This window comes from Diadema antillarum, unplaced genomic scaffold, assembly GCF_040938485.1.
Source record: "Diadema antillarum isolate AM-2024a unplaced genomic scaffold, OU_Dant_1.0 seq00000048_RagTag, whole genome shotgun sequence".
NCBI classification, from domain to species: domain Eukaryota; kingdom Metazoa; phylum Echinodermata; class Echinoidea; order Diadematoida; family Diadematidae; genus Diadema; species Diadema antillarum.
In genome coordinates, this window is record NW_027271157.1 from 745,804 (window position 1) to 759,422 (window position 13,619).

General features: G+C 38.9%; 1 protein-coding gene across 1 annotated transcript in view; it reads right to left on the minus strand.

The window, feature by feature from the left end:
- The window catches only part of LOC139725513 (gamma-aminobutyric acid type B receptor subunit 2-like), a 68,149-nt gene that overhangs the window by 27,722 nt on the left and 26,808 nt on the right, over positions 1 to 13,619 (minus strand). The window contains exons 4-8 of the mRNA XM_071636597.1: positions 11,639 to 11,740; positions 10,097 to 10,162; positions 6,897 to 7,094; positions 4,850 to 5,083; positions 3,938 to 4,001 (exon numbers count right to left, since the gene is read on the minus strand). Of these exons, the coding sequence (XP_071492698.1) occupies positions 3,938 to 4,001; positions 4,850 to 5,083; positions 6,897 to 7,094; positions 10,097 to 10,162; positions 11,639 to 11,740 (664 nt within the window). The remainder of the gene's footprint in view (positions 1 to 3,937; positions 4,002 to 4,849; positions 5,084 to 6,896; positions 7,095 to 10,096; positions 10,163 to 11,638; positions 11,741 to 13,619) is intronic.

Consider the following 13,619-nt stretch of genomic DNA (forward strand, 5'->3'; position numbering starts at 1 on the left):
TGCTTTAGGGTACTGCTTTGATCCCATGATTGTCACCGCAAGCAAGCCGGGAGAAGAACAAGATGGAGATTCGATAAATCTAAAACTATATGCGCAGAAGAAAATAACGCAGAAAAATCAAATGAAGTGAATGTGCAGTCTTGAGGTGTATGTTAGGAAATCATACCTCAAAGCAAACACTTTCGCTAGGGAAAAGCAGGCAGTTTTTAAAAGAAATGATGGAAGAATGATTGTCACTTGTGATCTCAATATTTCACTTTTCCGTAGCATATTCCAGAGCACAAAAAAAAAAAAAGGAAAAAAAAAGGATCGGTAATCGTAGAGGACAGGTATATCCTGTAGGGAAGGTATTATGCGTGTGCAAAAATGTGTACGATGAATGTCCTTGTACTAGTAGGCCTATATTAGGTCCATGGCCTGTCAACAAATCACCCGACGAACAACAAACATGTCCTTCACAAAACGTACAGGCCCACTATTGTTTACTCTCTTTTTTTTTTTTTTACTTGGAAGCTCATTTATCGACAGAATAACAAAAACAAGAAAAATGGGAGGGCTACCTTTGATTGTTTGTTTCAGTTATTTTATCTGTTCTTGTCAACACATAATATGGCGAGAGAATCTTATTGTTTATTATAGCATGAAAACATGGCAAATGAACATGCATTTCGGACCGCCTCTATATAGATCTGCAGAACAGTCCACTAACACGCAGCTCGCAGCTGGTCGTATGAATACTAACAGTACCCAAGTACATAATATACTAATGATGCACAGGATAGAGTGTGTTAGTGAAGGTGCGGCGCGCTCGAGAGTATTGACAATGGTGCGACATGCACGAGGCGCAGCCGAGTGCATGTTTGCAACCGTTGTCAATACTCGAGAGTGAGCCGCACCTTCACTAACGCCACGAAATAATCCTGTGCATCATTAGTTTTATAAAATGGGTCGAAAACTAACAGCATTATTCACGTACCTTGTGGGTCAATACCAGTCAGCTACATGTAGCACTCGCTCAAAAGTCAAGATGTCCGAAGATGTTCGTCCCAAACATTTACGCACGTCGCACTCGGAAATCCCGCACACTGATAAGTACTGTACGTACGTATAAGAGTATACGTATGCCACGTACTGTTATGCACAAGAAAGGCCGCCGGCTGTTGTGGCAGCCCGCGGCCCGAACTAGAAGTTGTTTACAGGATTGACAGCGCGTATAGTAGCGCGTGACGCACTTGTAACAACTGATTGAGTGCGCACTGCTAGTGTAAAACATTGTGACGTACGTCAGGCCAGGGAGGTGGAAGAGAGACTCTTCTTAGTGCTTACCTGAAGAAAATAATGCACGCACACGTGACTCATTTCAGCGCTTCCAATTGGCTACATTCTTGAACCCATTTTATAATACGTGTAATACGGTAGTAGCTTGCAACGGGGCGAACGAACGAAGCCAGCTCGCTTGCCATGGCCACGCATGTACCATCCACTATAGTACACGTACAGTGATTGGCATTGTCATAGCGAACGGGAGCCAGTACGATATCGCCACGGACTACATTGTTCAGTGGACTGAATCCACTCTTTGGTGGAAGCATGACTAGCAAAGAGTATCGACTTTTTGGTGGAAGCAGGGAGGTCTCACCTCCCTGGTGGAAGGCAAAGAGTGGGGAAAGCGCGTGGGGCATGTGTACAATATGGGTACTAGATAGCATGCTCATGGCCACCCACATGCACAGTATACGGTTGGCCCATCCATGCCCCCATGATACGTACACACAACATACACCGCACAGGGGTATCGTTCGATCGTACACTACTGGACGTCGGACATAAAACGCACACAGTGGCTATACACACAATGTACGCAGTTGTCGACAGCTTGCTCTGCTATAAACGGATCGCGGATCGTAGCCTCTGGGATGCGGTCGCGCTTGTGTACAGTACACTTCAGTAGTATATCACAGAGCTCTCTCAAGACTTCTGTAAGTAGTATAGTATCAGTAGTATCCGAAAACCGACTTTCTTCTCGGGACCGCAAGGGGGCGTTGTGAATCATGCGCTCGAGACCAAATCCTTCCGTTTAAACGAGCCGTTATTTTGCGAGAGTCACTACTGCAGTTCTCATCTAAATTGACGTTCTAGTAATCAAACATGAGTTATAATGCTCCCTAAGCATCATACTGACTAGCAGTTATATCCTGATACTTTGAATCATGGTTTCACTCGGTGAAATGCACCTTAACAGGAACTCCATTTTATCTTTAACCCTATTCTATCTGGGCTATTTAAGACCAAGTTTTTACTGAGGGGGGTCTATTTGACCCCCCCCCCCCCTTCAGATCTCGGCCGCCGTTCGCGTGATCACCGCAAAATTTTGCCTGAAGATAGAGCTAGATGTCAACTACAAGATTACATTGTCATACAATAGAAAAAAATATTGGTTTTCTATTTTTAGTAAACTAATTATGCAAATTTACGCCTGAAGTCATATTTTCACCTAACTCCACTAAAAAGACTGAAGGATTGCTAAATTTTTGTGTCAGAGTTCCTCAAGACACATCAAACAAATTTCTTGTAAAAAAATAGCACAATCAAAATCAATTTCTTTTGTTTTTTATTGTTTTGTTAATTTCTTATGTATTTTATTGTTTTGTCGACCTTTTGTTTCTTATTGTTATTTGCCAAAATTTGTTGCAGGCACTTTTTCAAGCTTATCTACATTAGAACTGATTTATTTCAATGGTTAAGAGTTGAAATAATCTATTTCATATCAATTTAACAGAAAAACACAATTTGCATTGGATTTGCACACGATATCAAGAAATTGAGCTAATTTTCAGTTGACATGCATATGCAAGACATTACGTAACTTCAGAACGGTGTGGCCGGACGTCAAAAATTTGGTCTCAAAATATGCGGGAGATGTCAATGAAAAAAACTAATGTAACGACGCGGCAAAATGTCGAGCCCCCCCCCCCCCCCCCCCCCCCCCCCCCAGTTGGAATAGGGTTAAGGCGTTGCAAAGACTCTGGTTCGAGTCCCGGCGAAGACCAAATTTTCACCTATGCGCTTTTCCGTAAAGGAGGAACAGTAAGAGTAATAACGATGTCAAAGCTACGCATCGTTTTCTCCTTCCTTTCTCATCTCTCTCTCTCTCTCTCTCTCTCTCTCACACACACACACACACACACACACACACACAAGAAAGACCAATGTAAACAGTGGTGAAAGACAAGTTTGTAGGAATTTGGGCTGCTTGTAGGTCCTGTTTACCTTTGAGAGCAGCGATTTAAAAAAAATGTTCAAGATATCACTTTTGATACACATGCGTAGGTTAATGTATCGCAAAACATCCTTCTACATAAAATTTTCGTAATAAACCCTTTAAGGAGATATCTCTATGTTTCTCATTAAACCGTAACTGCAGACTGTTTATTCTGGAACCATTTTTATTATAACCATTGTTCACATTTTGTATATTTAACAATACTTATCAGTAATTATACCGGTTGAAATTTTTGCATTTGTTGTTTCTATCCCTAACTCACATTTTAGAACTATTTTGAAGCACGAATGCTGAGTTTTTTCTTCATCTGCAAATGGTAAATTATGCCTTTAATAGATCGAACTTACAACAGATGTCCATCTTACATGTCCATGTCCATGCGCCTTTGAATGTTTCTATAACAGATATATGGCGCCATACAAATGCTGTGGATCATCATCATCATCATCATCTTACAACAAATGTAAAACAGATGTCCTATATCCAAGGGAAAATGTGTTGTCTCTTTACTGAAGGGGAATAGTATGAATACACACATCTCTCAATTAGACTTGGGAATCGAATTCAGTTTCTGTGGATTTACTAGCAGACGCACTACCGACCAACCCAAATCCCTGTCTGCAACTGTGCATATAAGTATCGAAGTGTTCTTACCTCTAATTTGCTGAATGATAAAGGCACCGATCCGATCTCCATCTGGTTTGAAACTCACCGGACCCTAACAAATGACATGAGCAAAACTTTGATTAAGTCCGACATTCACACGCACCTAGATTGCTTAATTTCAAACACGATTGTAATTAAGCAAACTAGAATCATGTTTCCAATGAAGCACAACTTGCCGTGTGAATGGAAACGGACATCGCTGACGGTGATTGAAAACTTAATTCCAATCGTGTTTCCAATCCTGACGATTTGCCTATGGTGACTCGAGCAAAACAAACAGAGAGCAAAAAAAAAAAAAATGAAATCCCTCCTTCCATTGCGATGTGGTTGGTAGTATAAGACACCCTCAAGGAGCTTATACCAAAAAACAAAGGACATGGAGGTGCTTCAGGGTTTCAAGATTTTAAAGTTTATTCCATTTTTTGGACAAAACGTATTATATTTCACTTCCTTTGATAACTGAAAGTAAGGTGAGATAAACACAGTACAGTGAAAAGACTATACGATAATTGAGCAACCTTATACTAATAATACATACGATGGATTCCCGTTATAACGAAGTTCTTGGGACCGGCAGTCTTCTTTCGTTGTATCGAAATTTTGCTATAACCGAATAAAATGATAGACAATAGCACTACATGCAGCCGATAATGTTGCGGCCTAAATTTCGTTATAACGAGAGTGCACTGTATAGTAGTAAAAAAAAAACAAGAAACAGAAGAAATCGTAATAAAGCACATGTATAACCTTGCGTAAACAGGGAAAAATCGACCGAATCACTAAAAAGGGCTTTTAGAATGTGGGCCCCTCTGGAAGAAAACATCAATGGAACGATAAATTGAAGCATCCTACAGAAAAAAGAAGAAGAAGAAGAAGAAGAAGAAGACATCTAACCCTTACCGACACACCGTAGAACTCTGCATCAAGGATGTTCCTGTACAGAGTGTTCACCATGACGGGGCTCTCGTACGTGAAGTATTCAAGCGATCGATTCCCCAGGTGACCAACTGACGAGTTGAGTCCAAGCGAGAGAGCCCAAATGGCGTCGTGCGCGTTGGCCGCCACGTCCTGGTTGTTGAGCAGGATGTGGGAGCCCAGGATCTCGGCCATCTGAAGCCGGAACGAGGATGCGGTCTGCCGAAGGCGACCGTATGGCAAGCCTTTTTACCATTTAAACTTAATTTCTGTTATCTCGAATTCCATTTTGTGATATCAAAAAAAAAATCAAATTTCTGATATCACTAATTCAATTTGTGATATCAAGAATGAAATTTGTGATACCACAAATTCCCGTAAGTGTAGCACATGAACTTAATTTGTGATATCACGAAATCCATTCTTGACTTCACAAATTCAATTCATGATATCACAAATTCGAATTCGTGATATCTAAAATTCAATTTGTGATATCGCTGAATGAATCTGTGATATCAGAATTTCGAATTCTTGATATAAAAAATAGGCTTCACGTGAAAAACTGATGGTAATTCGTAGTATCACAAAATGAATTTTGATATCACAAATTCGAATTTTGGACATCCAAACGTGACACGTAACGACAACGATTGGCTGTGCGTGGCGATGTCTTGGAAAAGCAATGCATCTATCATGTCTTTTTATCCATCTACTCATTTTCTGTTTGTCCTGATACTACCTGTCTTTCCATCTACCTACCTATTGTCTGTCTGCATATATATCAACAATCTTGATCTCTTCCTAATATTTATGAACGTATATGAATTCATACCCACTCTCATCATTGTAAGATCCATGTATATGATTTTCGAAGCGAAATTCTTCTTCTTCTTCTTCTCCAATTCTTTCTTATTCTTCTTTTCTTCCTCTTCTCCTTTAAGTACAGACGTCATGTTTGACAATAAACACACTGTTTTTGTGTAAGTAGGTGGTATTAAGGGATGGATACTTCACCGGGTTAGCACTCTGCTCTTTGCTATGAATGAATGAAGGGGGATCTTTTACTTCCATGAGCTGTGACTATCTCACATATGGGACCTTCATTTGATATACAAATAATTGTATATGTCCTATCTGAGGGATAGAAAGTTTTTGCCTCTTACAAGAGGGGACGTAAGTACACACAACATTGCTAAGTAAGACTCGGGAATCGAACCTGGTTTGCATAGCTAAATTACCACTGATCGCTGCAATACCCTATTATTACAATTTTTTCAATACTGAAATACATCCTACTCCCCCCCCCCCCCCAAAAAAAAAAAAAGAAAAAAGAAGAAAAAAAAAGAAACACCACAAAACAAAACAAAAATAAATCAACATCTAAGGTCAGGTCGGACATACCAGGTTTCTCGATGTATAATTTTGCGAATAATCGGACGTGTTTAAAATTTCCGTTGTCACCCTCTTTCCCCGTAACACATATACGCACACACACACACACACACACTCACTCATAAGAATACCTTATTCGGAGAGTTACGGAGAGTGCATAAATGAGCCAAGTGAATAATGCCTTTGATTTTTTTTTTTTTATAAGATTGTAGTGTGTGTTCTTGTGCATTTGGTTTGTTTTGTCTTGTCTTTGGTAATATTTATTGTTTCCATTAAAGGCTATTTTTTCTTTTTTCCCCTCGTTTTCTGTGTATACGATTCTAGAGTTATTGGCGTTAACGTGTGTTAGAGAGTATAGTCCAAAAAAGGATCAGACGCCTGGTAATTTTACTATAATTGAATGCTATCAAGATGTTTGTTTTGTGATGTCAAAAATGTATATGTCATATGAGTTATGAAAAAGGACAATGTTTTTATTCTGATCAATAAAATCCAGAAATTAAAAAAAAAAAACCAATAGATTTTGATATGTCGTAGATTTAATTAAATGCATGTTTGCCGCCCTCTTTGTCAATTCTTCTCGAGTCAAAAAATTTGCCATCATACAAAATCATAATATGGCTGCTGCTTTTATACTCACTCTTTGTGAAAACGTAACGCGTTTACGCCGCGCGTTCATGCTGAAGAAGACGGTCATGACGCTCTGGAGAGCGGCTTCCATGTTGTCGTCGTTGCAAGGTAGATTTTCGTCCTTATCGGAAGTACGCCACCACTCGTTGTCGGAAAAGCCGCGAAATATGAATACTCGCTTCGGTCCGTAAAGTTCTTTCTGAAATACCTATATTTGGCGACAACAAAAGAACAAAAAGAAGAGTAGAAGAAGAAAATGATTCACTGATAAAAAATGTCCCCAACGTATCACAACAATCATGATACGTACGCTAGGGAATCTTTGCAAACTTTTTTTCCCCTCTAGCTTTGAAAGTGATTGAAATACGCAGATGCCTTGAACGAAAAAAAAAATGAGGATAAAGCGAAAAGAAAATGAGGTTGGAAATTTTGCACGTTACGACTTTAAATATATGCTTCTATAAGATGATAATCTTCTTCTTCAACTTCAAGCCTTTCTTTGCCGGGAATGACTTTCGCCAGTGAGTTTTTGAGCCAATCAGCATCCGAAGCATTAAAAAGGTTTATCGAAACAATGAGTATAGGAACTCAAGGAATGAGAACAGCATAGAAGCACACAAACAAACAAACAAACAAACAAAAATATTTTAGGCATTTCTTTAGATTATATATTGTTTTCCTTTGGTTTGCTTCCATGCACACGTTTATATGCATTTGTATTATGTGTTGTTTGAATGTTTGAATAGTGATTTGTACATTAGGAAGGCAGGCTTTCGATATTACAATGTGTAGTCCTTGAAGGGACATTATTTTGTTTGGAGAAAGAAGACCCGAGGAAGAGTAGAGGAAAAAGGGGCCACATATGGAGTGTTTAAAGAAGGCCAATAGTGACAGTCTGAGGTTAGCGGTACATGAACTGGAAGTTAACCCTGAAGGCTGGGCTATTTAACCCTCCAGATCTTCAGTCAACAGCGCGATCGCGACTAATATTAGCATACACATTGCCTGCGACGTAATCTACAAAACTTTCAAGTTGATATTTCAAAAGATATCATTATGCTTGCTCATGCTAATTTATGCACAATGTATGCGTGAAATCAGGTTATCTGCTACAAATCATTAAGTGTACGACGCAAAAAAAAAATACTTTGGGTGGAAATATTTTTTCTAGTGTCCTTTATAGCAAAATGCAAATGAACATTTAATTGTGATAATAAAAAAAATATGTAGTATTGCACTGTTTTTTTTTATTTCTTAAGTACATCTTATTTTTCGACTTTTTGGTCTTTGTTGGATTTCCAATGGAATACGTCTCTATATTGATTTTAATCAATGACAGAAAAATAATCATGCTTTTATGAAATTTAACTGAAAGTGTAATTTGCTTTGAAATTGTTTTGTTTTGTTTTGTTTTGTTTCTGGCAGTTTTTGTTCTGACATGCATGTAGGGCCTACATAGTTATGCGTAACCGGGGGTCTCCAATTTGGTGTCAAAAGATGAGGAAGACGTTCTTCTACAGTGGATATGAATAAGCAAAATGAGGACCTAACCATGTCATAACCTCACAACTTTTCATTAATCGCGTACAAAAAAAGTCTGAAACATGATGTTATTCCCTGTTGAATATTAATTTCAAATTGCGATCAGTTAGATATACGAGGATTTGAGCCTCGGGCATAATTGCGTTTGAATGAAAAACGGGAAATTTCAAAATGTCATGTACAAACAATAATGGTAAGTTGTGAGGGAATGACATGCTGACTTTGGAATTTGCATATTCATATTGACTGTTCAAGAACTGTTTCCTGAAAAAAAAACGAAACTTCAAAATGTCATAACTTTCTTATCTTTTCATTCGATTTCGATTAGAATTATACCGTTGAACTCGAAATATTTTACTCTTTCTTATCAGACTACCTCATATATGGACTGGATTTACCCTTTAAGGGTGCACTAAGGGGTAGGGGAGGAGAGGACACTGGAACAATTACTGTATAAGGAAGAATAGAGTGAGGATGAAGTTGAGGGTTCGGAAGTCGGTGGGCCACTACGAACCAAAGTGGATTGGGTAAGAGACCGAGAAGTAATGGAGATATAGATAATTATTTTCAAATGATTTTTTTTTTAAGGATATCAAACGAGAGATCGCAATCGATCAATGATAGCGAAGGCGGAAACGGAACGTGAATTTGCAAATTACAATAAGAGTAAAAATAAGACAGAAAGACATAAAAAAGAAGAACTGTGCACGGGATATAAAGCAGTGATTCAAACGAGTAAACGTGAAAATGATTTTTTTTTTTTTGTGGAAAAGGGACTGTTATGATAATATGACACAGAAATGGAAAGGTTAATCATCGTGAAACCCGTCTTTAAACAATCAGGACAGCTTGTTAATTTGCATAAGCAAAGCGAATTTACCACAATTGTCAAAATATAGAGCACATGACGTATTGGAGAAGACATACATGTAGAAATGCATACACACAATGCTATTACAAAAGAATCAGGACTTCGCAATAAAACATGTGGCTTCTTCTCATCAGGAAACCATTCAGTCATTGCCGGCGCTATGTTTTCAAAAGTGGGGGGTGGGGGGGGGCACTTTAAATTTCAGACTTCTGGTGCCACTTCCGGGTTTCATCAGCTAACAAGCAAAAAAAAAAAAAAAAAAAGGTCTTTAGCACAACTTCTATAGTTCTTTGGAGTGCCACTTCCGGGTTTCTTTAGCTGATAAGCACAACAACAACAACAACAACAACAAAACACACCTCCAAAAAATGCATATTCAAACCTCTTCTACCTCTCAAGAGGCAACCATGCACCTCACCAATGGAATCCACAGAAGTCCTTTTGAGGACGACCACTCCCTCCTTTTTTCATTTTTTCCCATAGCTTTCTAATACAGTGTTGCGCATAAACATAATTCTATAGGTACAGTCAAAACTGTCTTTAGTCACGTTAGTGGCCAAACAAGGGGACGAAAAATGTGGCAACTATGTACAGGTGGACGCTAGAGAAGGTCTGACTGGACTGTAATACATTATAATAATCATGTATATTATACATTATGCCGTATATGTATTCAATGTTATTATAGATATAACAATATCAGATATAAACATTCTTTTCATATAAATCTATTTCTTATGGGCAATATCATAAAAGTATGAATTAGGTCACTTCAAAGGGAAAAATATGTTTCTTACCTGACACATGACACGCCTTGCGGTCTCCTCCGTGAAACTAGCGATGATGATACGAGCGTCTCGACTCTAAACGAGTACAGCGTGACATTCAGTAAAAATTTTATAATCTCTTTTTTGTCAATTTCTCTGTAGATCAGGACAAATCGGACAATCAAAAAAAAAAAAAACCTTCACTATCATAATTGTAAAAATACCGTTTAATTTCGAAAATGAATTTACCTTTATTATACGGACTTATAATACTTAACAAAACAATCAACATTATATACATATATATATATATATGTATATATATATATATATATATATATATATATATATACATCAAGGTACACAGTATACAAGGCTAAATGTATGAAAAGTTTCAAAATGTTTGAAACTCGTTTCCTTGAAAACAGAATAAAAAAAGGAGCAATGAAAACAATCTATAAAGATCAATTCAAAGCGGGAAAAATACGTAGATAACAGCTAATCGGCATTTATGATTCTTTATGCAATGCGAAAAAAAGAAAAAAAAGGACAAAAAATATGTATGTAATCCAACTCTCTACTTAATACCCCATTCCACAGATATTTTGCCTCATCGGTCACTCCTCGGAAGCTAAGTTTGATGTTTTCGGCCACCACCCGAAACATATATCTGATCGCAGTGTGATGAATCCGACTCAGTTTGTCATGTCTAACAGTGACCCGATGGTCAACCAACACAAGTCGGATTCATGAAACTATGCTGTCCGAGATACACTTTGGTTGGTGGCCGGAAGCGATAAATTTTGCTTCCGATAAGTGACCGATGAGAGAAAATCTTAGTGTTCAGTGTGTAGGCATTCTCTCTTTTCCTTCCTTCCTTCCATTTCTTTTCTATCCATTCTGTCAAGTTGCGTCATGTTCTTGTAGTGTGTCTCCTGTTTTGTTCCGTCTTATCTTGAATTATATTTGCGCTAAGTATAAATCGTCACTGGGGCGACAAGACCTCGTGTCTACAAAATGCCAAATGTTCAGGAGAGCCAAAAAACATGGCGGCCAAAGCATATAGCGGATGGGAGAGCCTTTCATTTGACATGCCGTGGTGGCTTCATTTTTGGAGTAGGACAGTTGGGATTTGGACAGGACATCACTTAACACATTATTTGACTATTAATCCCAAAAAGTAATTTTCACCAAAATTGCAGATACAAGGTCTTGTCACCCCAGCGACGAAATATGTAAAGAAGTATTACTTTAGATTTTCCTTTGAGTGGTTCACAATTTACAGGCTTGCTTTTTCGTGAACCTCTCAATGTCTTTTTTTTTCTCAAATGAAACAAAACCTTGTATTTTTTGCAAATATGCACACATAATTATCTTTATTTGTATCATTTGATATCCTTTGCGAAGTTGAATGTATACGTTTTTGATATAATTCCTGATTTATTCTGTGTTGTGTTCTGTTTGAAAAAAAGAGAAGAATGAAAAAAAAATGAATGAATTGAATTGAATATGTACAAATCAAGCGAGAATGATCTTTGTCTCAGCACCATCGGTGCAGCGGACACCACTAACCTTCAGCCGGGACACTGCCCCGGACGGGTCGTAGTAGAAAGACTGCCGGGAGTGAAGCGTTATGTTCTCCGTTTCCAGTAACTCGTGAAAGTCCGACATGACCTGTCATAGACACCAAACAACCACGTCTGTTGCGACACGGATTGTCGCCCCCTGCTCGGGGCGACAATCCGTGACGGGCGTTGGCGACACGGATTGTCGCCCCCGTCACGGATTGTCGTCTGGCGACAATCCGTGACGAGGGCTGGCGGCACGGATTGTCGCCCGCCCTCGAAGCACATTTTGCTGGGTAATATCGTTCTGGACATAGTCATTGAAATACTAAAACATAACTTACATGGCTACATCCATGCAAACATGCCATGTAAAAAGTCATGGTGAGGTTTCAAGGAAATGTGTATGTGCGCGTGCACATGATAATTTAGTGTCCGTTTGTGTGTGCGTCTGTGTGTGTGTGTGTGTGTGTGTGTGTGTGTGTGTGTGTGTGTGTGTGTGTGTATGATGGAAGAATATGTTTATTATGTCAGCTTTTTGCGTATCAGTGTTTTTTAGCTGCGCGTGGGTAGGGATACCTAGTAAGCTGTTGCTGGCATAAACGTTGATATTGATTTTATCAGCAGCTTTGGCTTTGATGAGTTTGTTTGGCGGATTTGTTTATGAATTCGGAGCGGTGCTTGAGTGCGGTCGGATGCTGCTTTTCTGCATACGGTCCATTATGTCTTGTTTATGCCCCAGTCACACAGTGCTTTACGATGGATTACGTCCGCCGCGGATAGATACGAATGAGTGGACGCAGGGGGACGCAGCGTGGACGCAGGCATCCGCAGGGACGTATGTAGACGTAACTGTCCGTAACTCATCCGTAAAGAAACGCAAAATGACGTCGCCGAACCTGCGAAATTTTGAAATGTTCAAAATTTCGCAGAGGGACGCCACGGACGCAAACTTACGCAAGTAACCGTAACCAAACGTAACTATCCGTAACTGAACGTAACTACCCGTGGCTTGGACGCAGACCATCCGCAAAAATATTTACCTACCGTCCGTTTGCGTTCGCTTACGTCCCCCGTAAGTATCCGAAATTAACCGCAAGTTAACGTATCACAACAGTTTCCTCCGCTTACGGATATTTACGGACAGCTACAGATGTTGCGGACAATTACGTCCTTCGACGTTTTCCGTTTTCCACTCGCATGGGAACACAGAGACTCGTGGGAAGGCACACTACTCCTGTTGCCAAGCTGCAGCGCCTTTACCTGAAGGAATACTACAACACAGTCGGAGCGGTGGAGAGGAAGAACTGCATGGTCAAATCATGAAATTTCTCCCACATACTGGTCATTTTAAGTGGCACCCATATACCATGTATACTCATGACATCGGTTGACTCTTGGTGCTGAACTTTTTTTCTTGTACTCTTCGAATGTATATTTTTCGAAAAAAGCAATATTTTGGGTAGGGGATGAGGTGATAGCATTTTATTCACTTTTCTGGCCGGGGAAGGTGTGGGACAGGGGCAACTATATAAAATGAGAACGAATTTAGTATTTCTCTATAGTCTTACCCATGCACTTTACGCTCCATCGAATGTGTATTACATTTTTTTTGTGATAATAATAATAATAATAATGATAATAATAATAATAATAATAATAATAATAATAATAAAGGACATTTATATTGCGCAGCTACTATAATAATATACTTTACTGCGCATTACAAAATGACATGCATACAAGAAATTCAAACAGAAAATACATTACTTCAAGAGATGACTTGATATTGTATTTGGGTGTGGGAGGGGTGTTTGAAAGTTTTGATGTCTTTTTTTTCTGCAAATTTAATAAGCATTGCTTTATCATGAATATCTCCTTAACATAATCCAGTAAGTCATGGATATCGCTGAACAAAGACAGCGTAACCACAGTTTGTCTATTCCATGACTGCAAGTAATATTTTTCTTACTCTAATGTTTAACTTT